We start from the raw sequence: 21,948 nt of genomic DNA on the forward strand, positions 1-21,948 counted from the left end.
TGTGCATTGACACTTCTCTTCTTGTTATTTCCAGATGGCATACTTGCTCTTCCTTATGCTATTCACATACGTAGTTTTGGTAAAGATGGAACCAATGCCCAGTATACAAGAATGGCTAGTCATTACTTATATCTTTACTAATGCTATGGAGAAGGTCAGAGAGGTGAGTTTTTGCAACACATTGAACAATCAGGAGTAACATATTGCCCACTTTAGACATCACAGAATAGCAACACATTTGTGGAATGCATTGTTACCCTGGGTTCCCCTATAACGTGAATTCCTTTAATAGGGTGTTTCAAAATAGTTTTCCAAACCAGATAACCCCCCCTTTTTTAACATATTTTTTTAATTGGTTCTCATATATTCTATCCATATTTCCCATGGCTGCTTTTATTGAATTGTGTGATAACTGCTGCTGCTGCTAAACTTGTGGTTACACCTTAAGGGGAGTCAGAATGCTGGTCGAGCTGTACCTATAGCACTACACAAAGCTGATACTTCCCTATTAGAATCTCAGAACTTCAAGTTGTTATTATATTACATATGTGTTTAAAAAATTGGCTTCCACCTCTTGGGTTTATTTTATCTTCCTCTGGATCAATACTGCAGGATAATAGACTGAACTGGATGGACATATGTTTTATTTCAACCTTACAAAGTATGTTACTACAAATGGGGTTTGTTTTCTGTATTGTTATGGCAATGGTGTGGAACCAGCCTAGCAATGCTGATTTATAAACCTTCTAAAATTGAGCATAATACTCGATCAGGGGGCTCGATCCAGCTTGATAAACGACTGAGCACCTTCTGGTGCTTGGGTAAAGGTGGCCATACACCTTCAAAAACTGACGGCCATTTAATCATTCGGACGTTTGTTATATCTCCCACCCGCCACAGAAACCTATAACATTTTTTGTTCTAATTTTTGCCTATTTCATCCATTGAAACATTAGAACTCTGGTGGGATGCCGAGCAGGGGACATCTGGTTAAATGATTGAGTCTCCTATTGATTTCAAAAGGGTTTGTTACTCGAGTCAAGCACTCAAGGATTGAAAAATGCATTCAAGTGCTAGATCAACTCTAGACAGAATCTGGGATGGTAATTCATTATACTTATGCATTGAGGCTTGCATAAAAGTAGCAAGAGGGAAAAAGTGTAATATTATGTATCTTTAAGGCCAGATTCACACAATATATGTATGCACAGACTTTATGCTACTAAATGAACTATCTGAACTACCATCATCTTTATCATTCATTGCAGTGGGCTTCCAGATCTTCACTATTGATATAACAGTAACATATGTTCATCCAACTTAGCCTATTTAGTTTAATGATGATGCTGAGAGTTCTAATAGTCCATTCCGTAGCATACAGTCCGTGCACAGATTATATACACGGAACTTGTAAATCTGGCCTTATTCCTTTAAAGTATTTGTGGCTTTTCCTCTAGCTAGAAGGAATGGTCATCCAGCAACAGTCTACAGCATTGCTCAGAAAGAAGAGCTGTGATTGAGGCACCGCCTGTGTGGTGAGGCCTAGGCATCCCCTTGGTCTGTGTGGTGAGGCCTAGGCATCCCCTTGGTCTGTGTGTTCAAGACTAGGCATACCCTTGGTCTGTCTGATAAGGCCTAGGATTCCCATTAGTCTGTCTGGTTAAGACCTAGGCAGCCCATTGGGTCTGTCTGGTTAAGGCCTAGGCATCCCCTTTGTCTGTCTGGTGAGGTCTAGGCATCCCCTTGGTCTGTCTGGGGAGGTCTAGGCATCCCCTTGGTCTGTGTGGTGAGGCCTAGGCATCCCCTTGGTCTGTGTGGTGAGGTCTAGGCAACCCCTTGGTCTGTTTGGTGAGGCCTAGGCATCTCCTTGGTCTGTCTGGTTAAGGCCTAGGCATCCCCTTGGTCTGTCTGGTGAGGCCTAGGCATCCCCTTGGTCTGTCTGGTTAAGGCCTAGGCATCCTCTTGGTCTGTATGGTGAGGCCTAGGCATCCCCTTGGTCTGTCTGGTGAGGCCTAGGCATCCCCTTGGTCTGTCTGATGAGACCTAGGCATCCCATTGGTGTGTCTGGTTAAGGCCTAGGCATCCCCTTGGTCTGTCTGGTGAGGCCTAGGCATCCCCTTGGTCTGTCTGGTTAAGGCCTAGGCATCCCCTTGGTCTGTCTGGTGAGGCCTAGGCATCCCCTTGGTCTGTCTGATGAGACCTAGGCATCCCATTGGTCTGTCTGGTTAAGGCCTAGGCATCCCCTTGGTCTGTCTGGTGAGGCCTAGGCATCCTCTTGGTCTGTCTGGTGGAGTCTATCCATCCCCTTGGTCTGTTGAGTAAAAAACACTACATAAACTCTAAATGTTTTGTTAATTATAGACTTTTCATATAAATTACAAATAAAATACTACATAGTTTTTAGAGATGAGTACAACCCAAGCATGCTCTAGTCTGATAGTTCAGCATTTGAATACTGGTGACTAAAGAAGTTGGATGCAGCCGTAGGGAGTTTGGGAAACATGGATACAGCCATAGACTCTGTAGGGCTACATAAAACTTCTTCAGCTATTCAAATGCCGAGCAACCTGACTTGAGCACTCATCCCTAATGGTTTTAAGGACAGGATTTACTCATGAGAGGCCCCTTACAGACTGTCAATGAAGTTTGATTCCTCATGAAAAATTCTCATGAAACTTCCTTGTGTTATCATACATTAAACGTGTTTGCAAATGATTGAAAATGTGTGACATGTTATTATGCAGAGGTGTTCATTGTTGATCATATCAGGTACTTGGTATGAGCTGCCGATATGGTTCCTTCATTCTTATCACTAGGATCGCGCTCGGAGTAATGGTTTGTATTATTATGCACTACGTGTTTCAAACCCTGTAGGTGCCCGCTGTTCACTGATGTTGAAAGAAGCCCTTCAGGGCTCCATCATGTTTATAAAGTATGTAGGTAGTGGGGTCACATCGTAAATAAACTGTGATACTAAACTAGTGTGATAGAAAACTAGTGTGAATTTGGTACTAATATATTAATTCAGGGTTGGTGACATATACTAGCAAGCACAGAGCAATGCAAAGTGATTTCCGCAGTTCTCAGAGTCCTAGCATGTCCTTATATTTGCATAGCTGCTTTATGTCACATTACTAAAGCTCACATGCTAATGATAATGTGTGACTGCCTTTACACAGTGGAATTCTACAATGTATATCGGTATCCTATGATGTAAAGAGACGTTTATGTATTCATATACTACCTTGTGCTTCTTAGGTGAGGCAAATTATCCCATGTATAATGTAATGTAATCATTTTGTAATTACCTTTTGGATAGCTGCAGGCATAACTTAACGTTCTGAGACACCAATTGAAAATCTTTAACAAAGACTCCCCTCAAATCTACCATTTGTCAGGTATCTTCCTATGCAGCAGAGGAGCCTTTGGGCCCCCTCAGAAGCCATCCCTCATGTGCATCTATTATCTCTGGACCTATAACTGCATAAATCTTCAGTTTATTAGGTAAATTAGGCAGGTTGGTGCACTAGGAGTGGGACTACCACCCTCTGCCCCACCAACCCTCCCCCCTCCTCATGAATATTGAGGCAGTCTTATATAGCCAAAAAAAGGCCGTTGTTTGATAATGACAGCTGTTAAAATGATAGTGATCATTATTTACAGCCACCATTATAAAAAAAACCCAGTCATTATTGTAAAAACAATGGCCGTTATTATATCTAAAAAGACATTGTGGGACTATAGCATTCTAAATGACGATCCCCGTAATTAGGTAGCACCCATCGGTAGGACCCTCCTGTAGGTAGTTTGCGCCCTGTAGGTAGGTTCCCCCCCACGTATGCAGTTGTAAAGTAAAGCCCTGTAAGTAAAGCCCTCTGTAGATAGTTTGTCTCCCCTGTAGGTAGTTTGCCCCCTATAGGTAGGACCCTCCTGTAGGTAAGACCCCCCAAAGGCAGTTTGCCCCTCCTGTAGGTAGTTTGTCCCTTGTTGGTAGGACCGCCCTGAAAGTAGGTTTCTCCCTGTAGGTAGGACTCCCTTGCTATGCGTCCTATTTCACGGAGCGATATTTCATGATTAACGACTAACTATCACAAACGAGATTGTTTATTTTTAACCTAAAAATCGCTCACCATATTACACAGAGTGATGGTTGTCAGTTATGATCGTTAATGCGATCGTTACTGTGATCGTTTATTCCTTCTGATCCCAGCAAAACAATGGACAATGTGCAATTACACTGAAGGATTAGTGAAAAAATTAGGAACTTGAGCAAACAAATATGGAATTACAGAGAACAACTAGCGAACGATTAACGATAATTTTAGGTTCAGTTCTAAATCAACGATCAACGACATACGAACGATTTTTCGATTGTTGCCTGCAATTACACAGAACGATTATAGTTTAAATTCGAACAATATAACGATTTTTCGCATAATAATCGTCCCGTGTAATAGAGCTCTAAGACTGAAAAAAACAGCTTCCTTTTTTCCACTGCCATCTTTCACTGCTGTCTAGACTGTAGGCAGCATCTTCCTGCAGCCGCTAGAGGCTGGGAGCATCTCTTCCTTCAGGCTGGGTTCACACTACGTATATTTCAGTCAGTATTGTGGTCCTCATATTGCAACCAAAACCTTGATCTATTGATCTTCATCTTGATCTATTAGTTGCTGCACTTAGGACTCCAACCTCTCTCTTTGTAAAGACGGAGGCATCATGGGAAATGTAGGCAGCATTATAAAAAACACATTATTGGGGGAATTGAAATCAGGATTGCTGAGAACCCATGCATGCCACATCAGCTAAAATCAATGGCTTTTCATGTAATTTAATATGTATGACGTTTTGCTTACTTTTAGGTTGTTATGTCGAAGCCAGGAAAATTCTCTCAGAAAGTGAAAGTCTGGCTAAGTGAATACTGGAATGTAACAGACTTCATAGCTATTATTTTATTTGTGATTGGTTTTGCCTTACGCTGGCCTGATCCACCTCTGCAAACAGCAGGGCGAATAATTTACTGCCTGGACATCATATTCTGGTATACACGACTTCTCGATTTCTTTGCTGTGAACCAGCAAGCGGGACCTTACATTACTATGATTGGCAAGATGGTAAGAGTCAAAGAAGTACACTAAATGTTATTTTGTATTGCCATGTCTATTTCTTTTTATACATTTTGTCATATATATACACACACTACCGTTCAAAAGTTTGGGGTCACATTGAAATGTCCTTATTTTTGAAGGAAAAGCACTGTACTTTTCAATGAAGATAACTTTAAACTAGTCCTAAATTAAACAAATACACTCTATGCATTGCTAATGTGGTAAATGACTATTCTAGCTGCAAATGTCTGGTTTTTGGTGCAATATCTACATAGGTGTGTAGAGGCCCATTTCCAGCAACTATCACTCCAGTGTTCTAATGGTACAATGTGTTTGCTCATTGGCTCAGAAGGCTAATTGATGATTAGAAAACCCTTGTGCAATCATGTTCACACATCTGAAAACAGTCTAGCTCGTTACAGAAGCTACAAAACTGACCTTCCTTTGAGCAGATTTGTGTTTCTGGAACATCACATTTGTGGGGTCAATTAAACGCTCAAAATGGCCAGAAAAAGAGAACTTTCATCTGAAACTCGACAGTCTATTCTTGTTCTTAGAAATGAAGGCTATTCCATGCGAGAAATTACTAAGAAATTGAAGATTTCCTACAACAGTGTGTACTACTCCCTTCAGAGGACAGCACAAACAGGCTCTAACCAGAGTAGAAAAAGAAGTGGGAGGCTGCGTTGCACAACTAAGCAAGAAGATAAGCACATTAGAGTCTCTAGTTTGAGAAACAGATGCCTCACAGGTCCCCAACTGGCATCTTCATTAAATAGTACCCGCAAAACACCAGTGTCAACATCTACAGTGAAGAGGCGGCTGCAGGATTTTGGGCTTTAGGGCAGAGTGGCAAAGAAAAAGCCATATCTGAGACTGGCCAATAAAAGAAAAAGATTAAGATTGGCAAAATAACACAGACATTGGACAGAGGAAGACTGGAAAAAAGTGTTGTAGACGGATGAATCCAAGTTTGAGGTGTTTGGATCACAAAGAAGAACGTTTGTGAGACGCAGAACAAACGAAAAGATACTAGAAGAATGGCTGACGCCATCTGTTAAGCATGGTGGAGGTAATGTGATGGTCTGGGGTTGCTTTGGTGCTGGTAAGGTGGGAGATTTGTACAGGGTAAAAGGGATTCTGAATAAGGAAGGCTATTACTCAATTTTGCAACGCCATGCCATACCCAGTGGACGGCGCTTGATTGGAGCCAATATCATCCTACAACAGGACAATGACCCTAAACACACCTCCAAATTGTGCAAGAACTATTTACAGCAGAAGCAGCAGCTGGTATTCTATCGGTAATGGAGTGGCCAGCGCAGAAGATCTGAAGATCAGAAGATCTGAACCCCATTGAGCTGTTGTGGGAGCAGCTTGACCGTATGGTACGCCAGAAGTGCCCATCCAACCAATCCAACTTGTGGGAGCTGCTTCTAGAAGCGTGGGGTGCAATTTCTCCAGCTTACCTCAACAGATTAATAGCTAGAATGCCAAAGGTGTGCAATGCTGCAATTGCTGCAAAAGGAGGATTCTTTGACGAAAGCAAAGTTTGATGTAAAAACAATGTTATTTCAAATACAAATCATTATTTCTAACCTTGTCAATGTCTTGACTCTATTGTCTATTCATTTCACAACGTATGGTGGTGAATAAGTGTGACTTTTCATGGAAAATACAAAATTGTTTAGGTGACCCCAAACTTTTGAACGGTAGTTTGTATATATATAATATGCAAAAGGGTTCTGAACGGCACTGTCTTGCTTATCAGCAAATCCGCTTCTAGCTAGGAGATTTTATAAAGAGTTCTACATTTAAAGACTTTTTTCGTATGTCAATTAGTATGCAATAAAAGAGTGATGAATGACAATCTAGCTGAGGACACTGTCACTCATACAGAGAAGGCCCTAGTCTTAGTTCTCAGTAGTGAAATGACACACCTGTTCCTAGAGTATGTGGGGGTTGCAGGGTCTTAGCATGATAGTAAATGAAAATTTATAGTGGAAGTCAGCTCCCCTCGTTAATGATTGACGGTTGCAACATATGCCAGGAGGGTGCACGGATCCAACAGTGGCTATCCGTTCGATTCATACGAAAGCAAAAATAAGTAGTGATGGTTCCAGTGCTCCGTAAGGAGAAAAATAAGTTATTAAAACATAATTCTTTTATTTCATTCCAAGCTAAAAACTGAGTTGCTGTTTCCAACCAACACCTTTTGCGCGCATGCATGCTTAATTATGGTCTGATTAAGCGCACATGCACGCGAAACACATTGGTTGGAAACAGCAGCTCAGTTTTTTTTCTTGCTGGAACCATCACTACTTATTCTTGTCATGATATGTTGTTGGCACTGGTGTTCTGCTGCTTTCGCCCTTGCTCTATTCAATTGTAGCCACCAGTGTATGCAATGGTATACAAGTAAACTTGACTTTTCTCGCTCGGTTAAGGTGGGTCCCCTTTAAAGATGGCAGACAGTTTATATATCCTGGGGGAATGTGTTCTTCTACTAAGGCTCGGGTCAGTACTTCATTGGGTTAGGTACAAAAGGGGTTAGTTACGTAGCACTAGTGTTTACTTATGTAAGCTTTAAGGAATGTAAACACCTCTACATGTTTAAAAGGTCTGCACCATATTGTAATGGCTTCACTAAATATACAAAATATAACATCCTTAACATTCCCCTCTTTGAAGCCATTAGCAAAAAAAGATGACCTTTATTGCTCGGTCAAAAGCCTAACAATCTGCTCCACTGTGTGTGTGCTCTGAGGTCTTCATCACATTAGGGACAACCCATCTCTAGAAGGCTGCCTCTTAGGGGCTTATACAAATGAAAGTCAAAAGTTAGATTCTATTTTATTCCTCCTTAATTTGGAAGGTATGGGGGTGGCTTCGCTTCTTCTTTGTCCACTGGCTTTAGGTTTTTGGATTCTTCTTAATCGTCTGATACTGTGAAATCGGCATAAGTAGCTGAAGTTGCTTGATCAACATCTGGGATGATTATAACATCTGGATGTTCATTGAAGACATGTTGCCCCCTCCTCCTGGAAAAAAATATCTATAAGTATAAAGTTAGTTTAAACCACTGATTTAAGAAATTAATATAAAATTGGTCTTAGTCCTTGTTAGTTCAGTAAATTTTTGGTTGGCTCATGAAAAGATATCAGGGCTTGTGGTTAATATTGTGCAATCTGAGCAAGACGTCATTGTTCTGCCACCCCAAGATATGTCATGGCTGGAACTAAAAGTGGAGTCTTAGAATTTTTTTGTACATCCATTTTTGAACCTATAAGTTCATTCATCCTAACATCTCTTTTATACTACTAAACTGTATTTTACTTTTTTTCCCCTAGACATCAAACATGTTTGGCATTGTGATTATAATGGCTATTGTTCTTCTGGCCTTTGGTGTGGCACGGAAAGCTATTCTTTCTCCATTAGAGCCCCCTTCTTGGACATTGGCTCGTGACATTGTATTTCAGCCATACTGGATGATGTTTGGGGAAGTCTATGCCAGTGAAATAGATGGTAAGGCATAATATGGGCAACACTGTGGCTACATAGGTGATTCTCGCTGTATACTGTACTTAGGGATGCATTTCCAGCTCATGCTTTCCTAGGCACTCAGACTAAATATGATCTATTAGAGAGATTTCTCAAGCTTCAGAATTTTTTTTCATGCAGAACTGTCGCAAATACATTACAAGACCACGTTCACACAACGTAAGTTTTCTGGACACACTTTACATTGTCTGCTATGGTTAATTGGAATACGTGCATTTACGAATGTGCCTGTATTCCAATTTTAAAAAGTGATGTTCATCCGGCCGGTACTGCAGTATCGGCTGGGATAAAGTTCACAGACAGCGGCCATTCTGTGACATGGCCGTGTCACAGCATGGCCGCTGTCTTACATAGAGTCAATGTGGCCTAAAACTGCATGAGATAAGTGTTGATTTTGTTGCAGCTTCACCATGGATCTCATCACTACACTACTCATAAAGTGGTGAAATCAACGATTAATTCACAACATAAGTGACTGCATATGTGTAGGTAAATTTCACTGCTTCAGTTCAGATCCAGCTACATCTAAAGCATTTATCTTTTCTTCTTATTTATTTTTTACTTACTTACCGAAGTGTTATCGTCACCCCCACCTCCGACTGTACTGCTGTACTTTATATTTACTTTAGGTTAGAATTGCTTTATGTGTACAGTATATTTGCCTCATATGCTGATCCTATTTTATGTTAATGTATCCTTACAGCATGTGAAGAAGATCCAGATTGTCCCCCTGGCTCTTTTATCACCCCTTTTTTACAAGCTGTCTACCTTTTCATTCAGTACATCATAATGGTCAACCTACTGATAGCTTTTTTCAAGTAGGTATCAATGGTATGTTAATGCACAGTACACAGGTCGATTGCATGCTTGTAGTCAAATGAATATAAAGATTTGTTCCCCTGGAAGTTGTCAGTAACACTATGGCAAATGCCTACATCAACCTTTAGGCTATATTTCCACACAGTATCTTTGCTCAGTATTTTGCAACTGGTTGCAAAATACTGAGCAAAAATACTGTGTGGGAACATAGCCTTAAAGTAGAAGTACTAATTTGCCTCTCTCCGAGCCCACTGTGAGCAGTAGGACCGCCCGCAGGACCCCCACTGGGCTCCAAGATCACCGGAGCTGACACGTTGCGACCCAGTTGATGGGCTGGCTGCTCAGCCAGTCAGTGACTGGGCTGGGTCAGGCCTTCTCCCCCCCCCCCCCCCCCCGAGTCATGACTTCATCACATCTTGGGGTAAAATGCCTTCTGGCGGTGGTCGGGAGGCAAAGAGAGGGGCAAGTTAGTACTTGTAATCAGTTTACCCCCTGCTCCTGCCTGCTGGGTAAATCTACTGACTTTAGTGGCATTGGCCTGATTGCAGTATGTTTTTGTTTGCCTATGCTGTTTTTGACTCCCCCTCCCCCCCCATAAAATATAAAACATTTGTACTATATGTACTAGGGCAAACTGATTTTTTAGGCATTATGGTAGTTAATAGAAGCCTATGGTGTAGGGGGCGCACAGCACCTCAGTTGTGTTTTAAGTAACTCAAATTTAGTGTATTGCGTCTATAGGGATTAGGAAGTGCCATGAACTTTAATGGATCAGGGTCTACCGCTATAGTGGAATATCCTGCTGCATGAATAAATGATTAATTAAATACAATGTATCTGCCCTAACATGACACAATGAGAACTGTTAGAAACTGTTATGTGTATAAAAAAAAGGACACCACAACTTTTTTTTGTATTTTTTTGATCAGTAATGTGTACATGGAGATGAAATGCATTTCTCACAAGCTGTGGAAGTATAACCGCTACAGATACATCATGATGTACCATGACAAGCCATGGCTACCTCCTCCATTTATCCTGCTGAGTCATATATACCTGTTCATTCATCGCCTTTGCCAACATCACTATCACAACGAGAATGACCAAGATGAAGGTGATGCTGGATTAAGTAAGTAATGCATTTTACATGTTTCCTTTTACTTGTTTGTACATGTAAAAAGTCGACATAAATTATAACATTATGGCATCTCTTAAATGCCCTTATTAAAACAAGCTAGCCTATTCTATAGCACAAGGTGGGGCAAAAGGTCATATGAGACTGCAGTATATGTTAATTGGTGCAGCCATCCCAGCTAATTGACCCAGAAGGATCACATGGCCACTTCCAATGGCACATTAAAGAGGACCTGCCAGCCCCCTTGCCGAGGTTCAGAAGCCGGCGCGCACGCTCTGGAGAAAGTTTCGGCGTCCATAGAGAATGAATGAAGCCGGACTCATCTCTGCAGCGTGTGCACGGCTCCATTCATTCTCTATGGACGCCGGATCTCTCTCCAGAGCGTGCGCGCCGGCTTCTGACCGGGATATCTCCGTCCGTTTCTCTCTGTCACTAGGCTTATGCTGCCTTAAACGAGGGCTACATAAACTAGTGACAGAAATGCTGAACAGATCGGTGTATTACTTACATTGTTCAGCTGTTCTCCTAATATGCAAGAGAATATGATTCTTGCCTTACCCCTCCCCCCTGCCCTCCAGCTGCTGATTGACAGTTGACTGCCTATACTCAGCATGGATAGGTAACTGCCAATCAGCAGCTGGTTGGCGGAGTTTTCTGCTTCTCATGAATATCCAGGACTACTGGGCTCATGCACATAAGGGAGAGGACTACTAATTGCCCTTGTTATTCAGAAAGATATCTCTGGATTAGCTGCGCAGAACAATGTAAGTGATACATCATTTTGTTCAGCTTCTCTGTCACTAGTTTATGCTACCCTTAGCTAGGACAACATAAGCCTGCTGACAGAGTCTCTTTAACAAGAGCGGTGCAAAGATTATTTTACATGTCTCTGTTAGGGCTATTAATAGAGGTCTCATGCAAATGATTGGATAGTTCATTCTTCCTTGGAACCTTCTGTAATATTCAGTAGGCAACGTCAGCTGGCTTGTGACTGAAGACTGACAAAATACAGCATGGATAGATAGAACAGCATGCTAGGAGATAATCTAGATGGTGGTGCTAGAGAAGCAGTCTGATTTCTTCAGTGCAGATACCGTAAAGTAGGTAACAAGAGACATCACAAAGTAAAATATCATTTGATTATTGCTTAGTAAAACAACATGTAACTTAATATTGCCTTAAATAAACCCCAGGCTGTACAGCAGGGATGGGGAGCCTTTTTCCTGTGGAGGGATATTTGGGCATTTTAAAATCATTTGCAGGACATACACTACACTCAGTGTTGCACTCAGTGTTATACTGTGCATGGCAGTGGTGTAGCATGGGTTGGCAGTATAGGGGCAAGGCAAAGTATTGCACCCCAAGATGATCCCAGCAGTGTACCTAACTGTGCAAAAATTGCCCCCAGCGGTGCACTTAAAGGGTACCAATCATGATGATTTAGGGTTCCAAGTTACAATAATGATGTTATAAAGCATGCTGCAGCATTTCCTGCCATGTAAACAGCCCGATTGCTGTTGCTTCAATCTCCACAAAAATGTAGTTTTATTCCACTCCGTGCTGTATGCAAATGAGCGCTAACTAGTCATGTAGGCGGCATCTCTCCCTCAACTAGTCACCACTCCCGGGCTGTATTCTTTTTCCCTCTGCAGTGTAGTTCAGTGTCTTGTGATGGGGAGATGGAGGCAAGGGCAAGAGAGCAATTTACATGGTAAGAAATGCTGCAACATTCCATCATTATTGTAACTCCTAACCCTAAATTATCATAATTTGTTCCTTGTAACCCTCCTCTCAAGATTGCCCCCAGCAGTGCACACAACACCACTCAAGATTGCCCCCAGCAGTGCACACAACACCACTCAAGATTGCCCCCAGCAGTGCACACAACACCACTCAAGATTGCCCCCAGCAGTGCACACAACACCACTCAAAATTACCCAAAGCAGTGCACAAACCCCAAGATTGCCCCCAGCAGTGCACACAACCCCCCCAAGATTACCCAAAGCAGTGCACACAACCCCCCAAGATTACCCAAAGCAGTGCACAAACCCCAAGATTGCCCCCAGCAGTGCACACAACCCCCATGCCCTAAGTCTGTAACAAATAATTAAAAAAATAAACATCCCACCCACCAGCTGCAGTCTGTGCCAGGGCAGCGCAGGTCTTTGCTACAGGCGGTGATCTGGCTTACAGGTCCCCCTCCTGTGTCTGGCGATCACTGCACTCACTGTTATACTTTGTGCAGCACCCGCTGGAAACAGGAGGGCGGTGTGTCAGAAAATGTCAGCCAAATAAGCTGTATAATAATCCACACTGTAATACTACTTGAATGTTATATGGAGTATAAATTGTGTGTACTAGACTTGATGTTTACACACAGTCGGGGAGATTGTGCATAGGAATGGTGGAAAAGTTGCCTGTTAAAGTCAAAGCTGTAGCTTTCACTTTCCTAAAGGTCTCGGAAAAGTGAATGATGAAACTTGATAAGCTGTGCGCTAATTTGCACAAGCTCCTGTCTGCACAAAAATGTTACAATTTTTGGGGCCCCCTCAGGAGCCCGGGCCCAGGTGCCACCTCTGCATACCCTATACTCCCCTGACTGCTATGCTGTGTTAGTCATTGTTATGAGGACACCGTCATGTTTTTGAGTAGCTATTGTTTTAACACATTTTAAGTTACTGTAAAAGGAACACCATGGATGTCACTGTTTTAGGACACTGGTTAGATGCCACACATTTATGATGGTACCATTACTGTCGCCCTTATGTCAGAAATGAGAATTCCTCTATAACATACAGATTTTGCAGGCTTTAGTGATGAATTATGGCGATATATACTTTTATGGGACACTGGGCCTGGATGTTACTATTAGGATACTATTACAGTTATCATGGTTTGTGCCTGTCACGGTGACATTTGGGCAGGTACTATTACTGTCACCTACAAGGATCCGTCAGTTGCCCTGTAACAGAAATATTCTGCTCATGTTATGGGGGCACTGACTAGAGATTATGGGGATATAGTTGGAGTAATAAAGAGTCCCATACAATTGCTATCTTAAGTAATTTCTTAAAGTCATATATAGTGGTGCACATGCTGCATGTTAAAAAGCCATATACCTGTAAATGAGTTTTTAAATTTTCCTCTTCAGTTTATTACAATACCTAATGTTATCTACCAAGATCTGTCATACCAAACTGCAGGCTGCTACAAAATAAAGAAAGCCTAAAGGCCTTGCGGACCTGAAGTAGCAGTTTAGTCAGTGGGAAAATGTAAATTCGCCCCATGCCTTGATGTGTTTAATCAGTAGCTCTATTCTACAGGGCTTTATGGCTTGATTTGACTGTAGTGAGCTGTAGAAAACCAGCCTTTTCCCTGTGATTAACACACTTACAACCTACGGTTCAGCTTTGTTTTCATCCTTTTAAACTGCCTAATTAAATCCAGCTCCTTGCTGACATTATTGTACAACGTGGACATTCACAGAATCACTTTTAATGTACCACTGGGAATCTCATTGTTTTTAGAAATATCAAACAGAATCCTACCTCCCCAGATGTATTTCCTTGCTTGGAAATGACTGTTCTACATGGAACACCACTGCCACCTTGTGGTCTGATTTCCTAATTGCATCACTAATTTATGTCACTAGTCTTACTCTTTATTATATATTTTTTTTTTTTTTAGTAGGGATTGGATTGTAATATTCAATGTTTAATTTAAAAAAAAAAAGGTAAATGACAGGACCAAGGATGATTTATACTATCTTCTTGTTTTAGAACTTTATCTTAGTGATGATGAATTGAGAAAACTCCATGACTTTGAGGAAAAATGTGTGGAAACATATTTTCATGAGAAAGATGAAAGCTTACATTCAAGTGACAGTGAAAGGATACATGTTACAACTCTAAGGTATGGTATTAGCAAAATACACATGTAGCTCGGGTACTGCCTATGGGAGAAATACATTTTCTTGCAAATTTACTAAACAACTGTCCAACAGTTTGTCTTACTTTACACTTAAAAAATTTCTTTATTATTTTAGTATGCATGGAATTCAATATGTGGCCCGCAATGTCATATGAAGTATGTGTGTAATAGCCAACAGACTTTATACACTTCCTAACAATTCTTCTGGCTGAAGCTAGATATAGATAGGCTATACATTTCTACCTGCCTCTTCAGTGTGTACTGTCTGATCAATTCTGTTATCAAATTTGACCTAATGAAAAATATTTTTAAGTGTAAATCTGTCATTTGATGCTCCCACACTCCAAAAACATAGAGATAGGGGAATTTGGGGATTGGGATTGTTAGCTTCCTAATAGGCTTCCAATTTGAGCGATGACAAGCTATGTAAAGCACTGCAGAATTAATAAAGGCATTATTACTTCTGAACCCCCTATAGCTAATATAGCGGATATAGCTGATATAGCGTAGCGGTGCCTAAGCTCATTAATCATTTCTCCCTGCACCTCCAACCAATCTCTCCCTATACCCAAACATAGAGAGATCTATCAGTCAAGGCTGGTGGGATGGGGAGAAGATGCTGGGGATTTGATGATGTGTGGGTAGCATAAGAAATAATGAAAAGTTTCATTTCTTTAATTCAGCATTCATGCCCTTGGATTGAGACATTTAGCCTCAAATTTGTACAGTGTGACGTCCTTTTTAGTCAGTTGTCCCGCAGATGCCTTTTGCATGAGGAGGGGGTTTTCTTCTTTCTGTTTTGTTACCCTTTGTTCTGATTATTAAGTTTGGTTACTGTTTTTACTTTATGCACAGGACTATTGTTCTGCTTTGTTAGCAGTAACGGCCCTCAGTTGCTATTAGAGATTTATATACTACAATTCCATGGACTCCTTTGCCTCCCCTTTCCCCTCTATTTTTATATGACATTTTCTGTTTGTCATGAGCCTGTTTTACATGCTTATTTCTTTGTTTTCTACTTTTCTTTGTTTTTTAAAACTTCAATAAATATTGAATGTGAAAGAAAAAAAAAGACATGTACTCAACTTCCTTTCTCCCAAACCAACAGTGTTTTCCTGGATTTCCTGTGTTTGGGGGTGGCATGTCGTAATGCTTGCTTGGCCAGTCAAAGCACATGGCGGGACTCTACTGTGGCCGCTGATTGGCTGACCATGCAATACCACATGCCAGCCCCAAACACATTCTACTTAGAACTGAACAATTGGACCAGTTTTAGGAGATACATTTAGGAGCACATTAAAAGAAGATAAAAGCTTACTCAGAATACCACTTTAAAGATTAGGTCTTCTTCCCTCCTAAGGATACTTTTACACCAGCGCTCACTGGCAAAGCATACCTAATTGGGTGTTTGGGCCTCACGAACGCTCACTGTATTGTTCCTGTGGCCATTAACATGCCTTGCTATTGGCTGCACATCTCCTGTTTACACAGAGAGATGTGTATCCGATTATTAGCGAGCAGGCGTTCGCTTGCTTATTGCATGATCTCTCTCTCCCTTTTTACCCGGGCCATTGGGATTGAGTGTTTCTATTCATGATTATGGACCAGTGTATATTCACAGGGTGAAAAGACATACTTATTTTAGATGGTTGTCTTTTGATTATGACGGCTGCAAATAATAATAATTATAATTAAGGCAGATGCAAAACAAATATTGTGCTAACACGGCCTAACAATGGTAACAAAACAGTTTTTTTTTTTATAATAATTCAAGAACGTAAATCCAGAAAAGCTAAATTTTGTAAACTTTGCTTTAAAATTAGGTTAACATGGTGGTCACACATGTAAAAAAACAAAAAAAAGTGTATGCCTACCTATCTGCACCCCCCCCCCCCCCCCCCCCGATGTGCTCCTTTATGTCTCTGGCGTCTCCAGCCAACTCCAACCCGCCAACCCGCTCAGTTAATTATTGACTGAGACTGAGTGATTATCTGAGCGGATTGTTATTCGTGTCTGTAGAGATACAGCCTGCTCAGCCAAATATTGGCATGGTGCTATCCTGTCTCAGTCACTGATTGGCTGAGTGAACTTTCACTTCAGAGACGAGAGTGACAGCCTGCTCGACCAATAGGTGAGTGACTGATGGGACAGCCATGTGGCCAGTGATTGACTGAGCGGGCTGTCACTCACCAGACACAAGAGTGACAGGCCGCTCATCCAATCACTGTCCACAGCGTTGTCCTTCAGTCATTGATTGGCTGAGCAAGATTTTGGCTGCGGGGAACACAGGAGACCAGAGACCAAGGACATCGGGAGAGCGAAGATAGGTAAGTAGAGATGAACAAACAGCTTAACTGCATCAAAACAGTTAAACACCTGCAATTTTTTAGCTGTTTTAGTGCAGTTCGTTTAAGGTTCGGTTTAGGTGAACCCAAATTTTATGCCTCAAATTTGCTAATCTGTTAAGCTGGACACTCCTCTCTAATAAGCATTAGGCCATGTGCACACTATGTAAGAGACCGGCCGTTCCAGTCTCTGAAAAGATCATCCTGGCCGGTACTTTTTGGCCCCAGGGTTCTGATGCGGGTGTATCCGCTCGCCCCACGGTGTGCACTGACATGGTTTTCTACGCCCGCTATTCACTAAATAGCGACCGCAGAAAAATGACATGTCAGTTGTTTGCAGCGCCGCCAGGAATCCTGGCTGGAGCGTATACCATGTGTATATGCCCTGGCCGGGATCCCATAGATGGAGAGGTAACGTATATTAGCAAAGTATGTGCACTTAAGCTCTATTTAGAGTCTGTAGAATTGGCAGAGACAGCCAAACAAAGCTCTTTACAGTAACAACAGGGTTATAGGGATGAAAAGTTAGATTAACGTGATACTGTCATCCCCCTTACTCTATGGGTAGGGGGTGACAGTATCACTATAAGTAGCTTGGTACGCTACTTTTAATACAAACTTTTTTATTTTGTCTTGTCTTTACACAGAACTGAAGAAATGTTTTTGCAGCTTAAGGAGATGAATGAGAAAGTTTTTTACATAAAGGATTCCCTGATATCTCTAGATAGTCAGCTGGGACACCTACAGGACCTTTCAGCCTTGACAGTGGACACACTGAAAGTGATCTCGGCAGTGGATACATTACAAGTGGAAGAGGGGCTTATACAAGACCAGAAAACAACATCATTTCGGAAGATACCTCATAGTTGGAGTAATGACACATGTTTTAAGAACAACAGACAGTATAATTATTACAGCATGCCACCATCACTGCTGAGAACATTGGCAAGGAGCCAGTGGCCTTCAGAGTGCCATGAACCTTCTAAGCAGACATGTTCTTATCCTTTAGAAAACTGTAAAACAAAAGAATCTGAGTCAGAAAGTGACGCAGTGACTTCTGGAATATCTTCAGAGAACAAGTCTACTCCACAGTATGGGAATTTTCTGCTCGTTCCTTCAAGTCCTGTTGGAAAGTTATATTCTGATGAACCTGTTTTTGACTTCTCTGTTCCTGAAGTTTTTGATAGTGATGATACTGATTTCAAAGATCGTGAAACCAAAGATAATATTTGTATCCCTCCGACTGACATTCATGCCAGTAGCCAAGCGGATTCAGAGAATGATATATCTCAAGTGGCAACCAAAGATGAGCCAAAGTCTTCAGACATATGTGTAGAAGAACATACTGTTAGCCCTGTTGGGGAAATATCTCTTAGTTGCTCTGCTTCTGTTGGAGGGTTTGTAAACTGGGCCTTTTCAGAAGAAGGTGAAGTTGGTATTTTTAATGGTGGCAAAAACCAAAAACGATGCATTCACCCCAATCACTGCGAAGACTGTCAATGTTTAAATAGCTTTGCGCAAGGAAGTCACGTCAAGAGCACAAATACACATTCTCGAAGCTCTGGTAAGGATATACCAACCAATGCCCAGCAGCAGAGCACCTCCTTCTGGGTTAGCTCTCTTCATATGAACTGGAATTTCCGGAAAAGTCAAAAGGAAAAGAAAGATGGAAAGTCAAGTACAATTAAAGGTAGCTGTATTTATAAAGCATGATCCAAATACTTTACAGCCTTCTCCCGGAAATCCACTGTTAAAGTACAATACTGTTTTGGTGCAGTTTTCCTTATTCATAACCTTTTGCTTTCTGGGTATTTGTGTTATTTTCTTTCAGAATTTGCAAAATGTTCTGAATTCAATCAAGTTGCATGGGCTAAAGAGAAAATACGGAACACTTTCAGAAGATCGAACAAAGAGAAGAAGAAACAGACTCAGCTTCAAGTGCCTGTAAGTGTAATAGATGAATTGTAAACATTAACATATTACCAAAGATTATTGATTACTTACCTACAATTACATATGGTTGAGAAAAATACTCTCTCCTCAGAACCATTATAGCCAAGTGCTAAAGGCAATGGGCACATAGCTTAGTGAGTTGAAATTTGGCAAATCCCCATGTATGCATTGTTCCATGGGCAAAAGACCACCTGCGCAAGTAGTAAGAAAAAGTATATAAGGATGGTTGTTACTGCATAACTGTGGAGGTTTATAGGGATTTTTAAACATGTGGAAATCTAAGCAGTATTATCCATTCAATGAGTGATGGGTCACCACAATGTCTAGCTATTGATTGGGTGCTTTTAGTGTGAAAGGAGGCAGGAGGCTGGACAGAGCCTCAAGTTGGTTGATCGGGGCAGGTAATAAAAGTTTGGTTTCAATTTTTGTCTCAGCCTTTACACAATATGGTGGACATCTATTAAGACAGGCATTTCTGCAAATCTCTGAAAAATCTTCTGGCAATATATCTATCTATCTATCTATCTATCTATCTATCTATCTATCTATCTATATAAAATAATCTGTTATATTACAATTAGGGAAGTCTTTGATGAGATACAGTATATTTGTAGTTTACAGCAATTATGTATTTTTCACTCCTTACTAATATGATCATCTTATATATTTTCTGAAACTCTTCTGCAGCTCTGTTCTGTGGTATTGAATACTAACTCCATACAGACAGAAACATATAGGTCCAGATTTATCCAACTGTGTAAAATAGAAACTGGGGAAAACTGCATCCAATCATTGCAACCTATTTTACACTGTTTGATAAATCGTGGATCTCTCAGCTTTTTCAACTTTTTTTTTTTTTAGCATTGTTTAAAAAATAAAATATTTTAAAAGTTGCAAGATTTGACATTTATTGGCCTTTTAGATTGTTTTTGCTATCTGTAATAAGTGAAGACAAGGTTTACAAAATCTAGTGACCGAGAAATATTACCCTGCATGCTCACAACTCTTCATTTTCTATTCATATTACCTAAGTGACTGTTCATGGTGTATGTTAGACTATCTGCAGGATTAGGAAACCCATATTGTAATCTAAACACTGCAGAAATGGATAGTTACATCACTCCTGTATTTGCCAGTATGGAGCGACATTGTCTGCAGCTTTAAATTGACCTGATGTTAATGGGAGATAAAATGTTCTTCAGCACAGATAAGTTATCCTATGTCTGACCTTATTTATGATGGTTCCCTCTTGCAGGTGATTACCGTTGATGGTTGCTCCCAGAGCACCCAGATGAGCTCAGAACCGGCAGAATGCAGCGGCCTGGAGAATGAAGAGGAAGAACATAGCAAGAACAGGCTCTCAGTATCCAGTTTTAATCAACTAAGTAAGTGGCCACCTGCCGCTAACAAAACAATATGATCCCTTCCCTAATATACATTAATCTCCCCAAGTAAGTATCTACTGTAACAAATATAGGAAGGTCTCTTACTTGTACTTGCTGTACTTCTCCAAACACAGTTGTTTTAGAACAACAAGATTAAAGTATCTGGATTCTGAAGTGGAACAGAACGCACAGAGTACATTGATAACAAACCTACATCTTGACTGAGCCGACCACTTACCACTAGGAAAAAGAAGTTTGTATTTAAAGGAGTTGCATGATGTTAGTAAAAAAAAAAGTGTCTGATTTTTTCCAGCAACAGCCCCAGTATTGTTCATAGGTTGAGGCTGCAGTTGCCTTTTATAGGGCCAAACAGTGAGTCCCAGTACTGAGATATCATCAGGACTTACAGTAGATAATAATAGTTTGACAAGCAAACAGGCACAACAAAACATTTGAAGGGAATCTGTCAGCACCTGGATCGGAACCGAGGTGCTGACAGTATAGTGTAGGTCTGTGTGTCCTTTTGTGTATGATACCTGTCTTGAAGCGATCTGTTCAGTAGGTTTGCCACGTCCGTGAACCAAGTGTCAAAGAGGAGTAGTAGCTTGGCATTTGTGCCACACTTCAGCATGCCTCACCACTACTTCCTCCTCTCCAATTTTGCTGCATATTTACTGGTGTCTGGCCTCCCATTCCACTCCCGCGACTTGCCTGTTAGCGCCTGCGTCACCACACTTTCCTCATAACCGCGATAGCACATGTGCCAGAGGAACAGTGCCAAGTTGATGCCAGGATGGAGTGGGAGGCCCTACACTGGTAATTATGTAGCAGATTTAGGAAGGAGGAAGTAGTGGTGAGGCATTCCGAAGTGCGGCACAAAGCTAAGCCACTACTCCTCTTTGACACTTGGTTTGCGGGTGTGGGACAAGAATGTAGCAAATGTACTAAACGGATAGCTTCAAGTAAGGTATCATATACAAAAGGGGACACTCACCTACACTACACTGTCAGCACCTCAGTTCCGGTCCAGGTGCTGACAGATTCCTTTTAAGCATAGCAACTCCTCAGTGGATGACTGGAAGCAGAGATGATTGAATAGATCATGACACAATAAATAATAATGATGATAGGACATAAGCAGAAGATGACAAAAAAGGTGCAAATACAAAGATTGCCCCCAACTAACTGTCCCTGGTCTATCCCTAAACCCATTCCCTGATCTCTAAGCAGTTACTATACAACTGACTTCACTGTTCTTGTAATGCCCTTATGGAAACCCTGCATTGACTATCCCTTGCAGGAGCCTAATGGCCCTATTTCACGGGTCGTTTAGAGGAGCAAACGAGCGCTCTCATCGCTCGTTTGCTCCTCGTTCCCCGCTCACTGCAGCCATTATTTAACGCGGCAGCAGTGAGTGGGTGAGTGCGGGAGGGGCGGCGGGGAGCTGCAGGGGGGCTCCCTGGGTGATCGCTGATCGTCCGGCAGCCCATAGGATACAACAGCGTCTGCTGCCGATGCTCCAATTCAACGGAACGACGGCAGCAGATCGTTGCTGTATCAGTCGCTTGTTTTTTAACATGTTGAAAAACAAGCGACTGCAACGATCAGCCGACATGAACGATGTCGGCTGATTGTTGCACTCTATTCCGCGGGACGATTATCGTCCGTAGCGGCCGATATCGGCCGAATACGGACGATAATTGTTCCGTGGAATA

General features: G+C 41.5%; 1 protein-coding gene across 6 annotated transcripts in view; it reads left to right on the forward strand.

The window, feature by feature from the left end:
• Nucleotides 1–21,948, forward strand: part of TRPM6 (transient receptor potential cation channel subfamily M member 6) — a 141,344-nt gene that overhangs the window by 85,049 nt on the left and 34,347 nt on the right. For all 6 annotated transcript variants that reach the window (XM_069961837.1, XM_069961835.1, XM_069961834.1 and 3 more), the window contains 9 exons: nt 35–163; nt 4,860–5,111; nt 8,456–8,630; nt 9,370–9,484; nt 10,415–10,614; nt 14,400–14,532; nt 17,543–18,585; nt 18,727–18,839; nt 20,104–20,233. In XM_069961837.1, coding sequence (XP_069817938.1) covers nt 35–163; nt 4,860–5,111; nt 8,456–8,630; nt 9,370–9,484; nt 10,415–10,614; nt 14,400–14,532; nt 17,543–18,585; nt 18,727–18,839; nt 20,104–20,233 — 2,290 coding nt within the window. The remainder of the gene's footprint in view (nt 1–34; nt 164–4,859; nt 5,112–8,455; nt 8,631–9,369; nt 9,485–10,414; nt 10,615–14,399; nt 14,533–17,542; nt 18,586–18,726; nt 18,840–20,103; nt 20,234–21,948) is intronic.

Source organism: Dendropsophus ebraccatus, chromosome 3 (genome assembly GCF_027789765.1).
Source record: "Dendropsophus ebraccatus isolate aDenEbr1 chromosome 3, aDenEbr1.pat, whole genome shotgun sequence".
Lineage (NCBI taxonomy): Eukaryota > Metazoa > Chordata > Amphibia > Anura > Hylidae > Dendropsophus > Dendropsophus ebraccatus.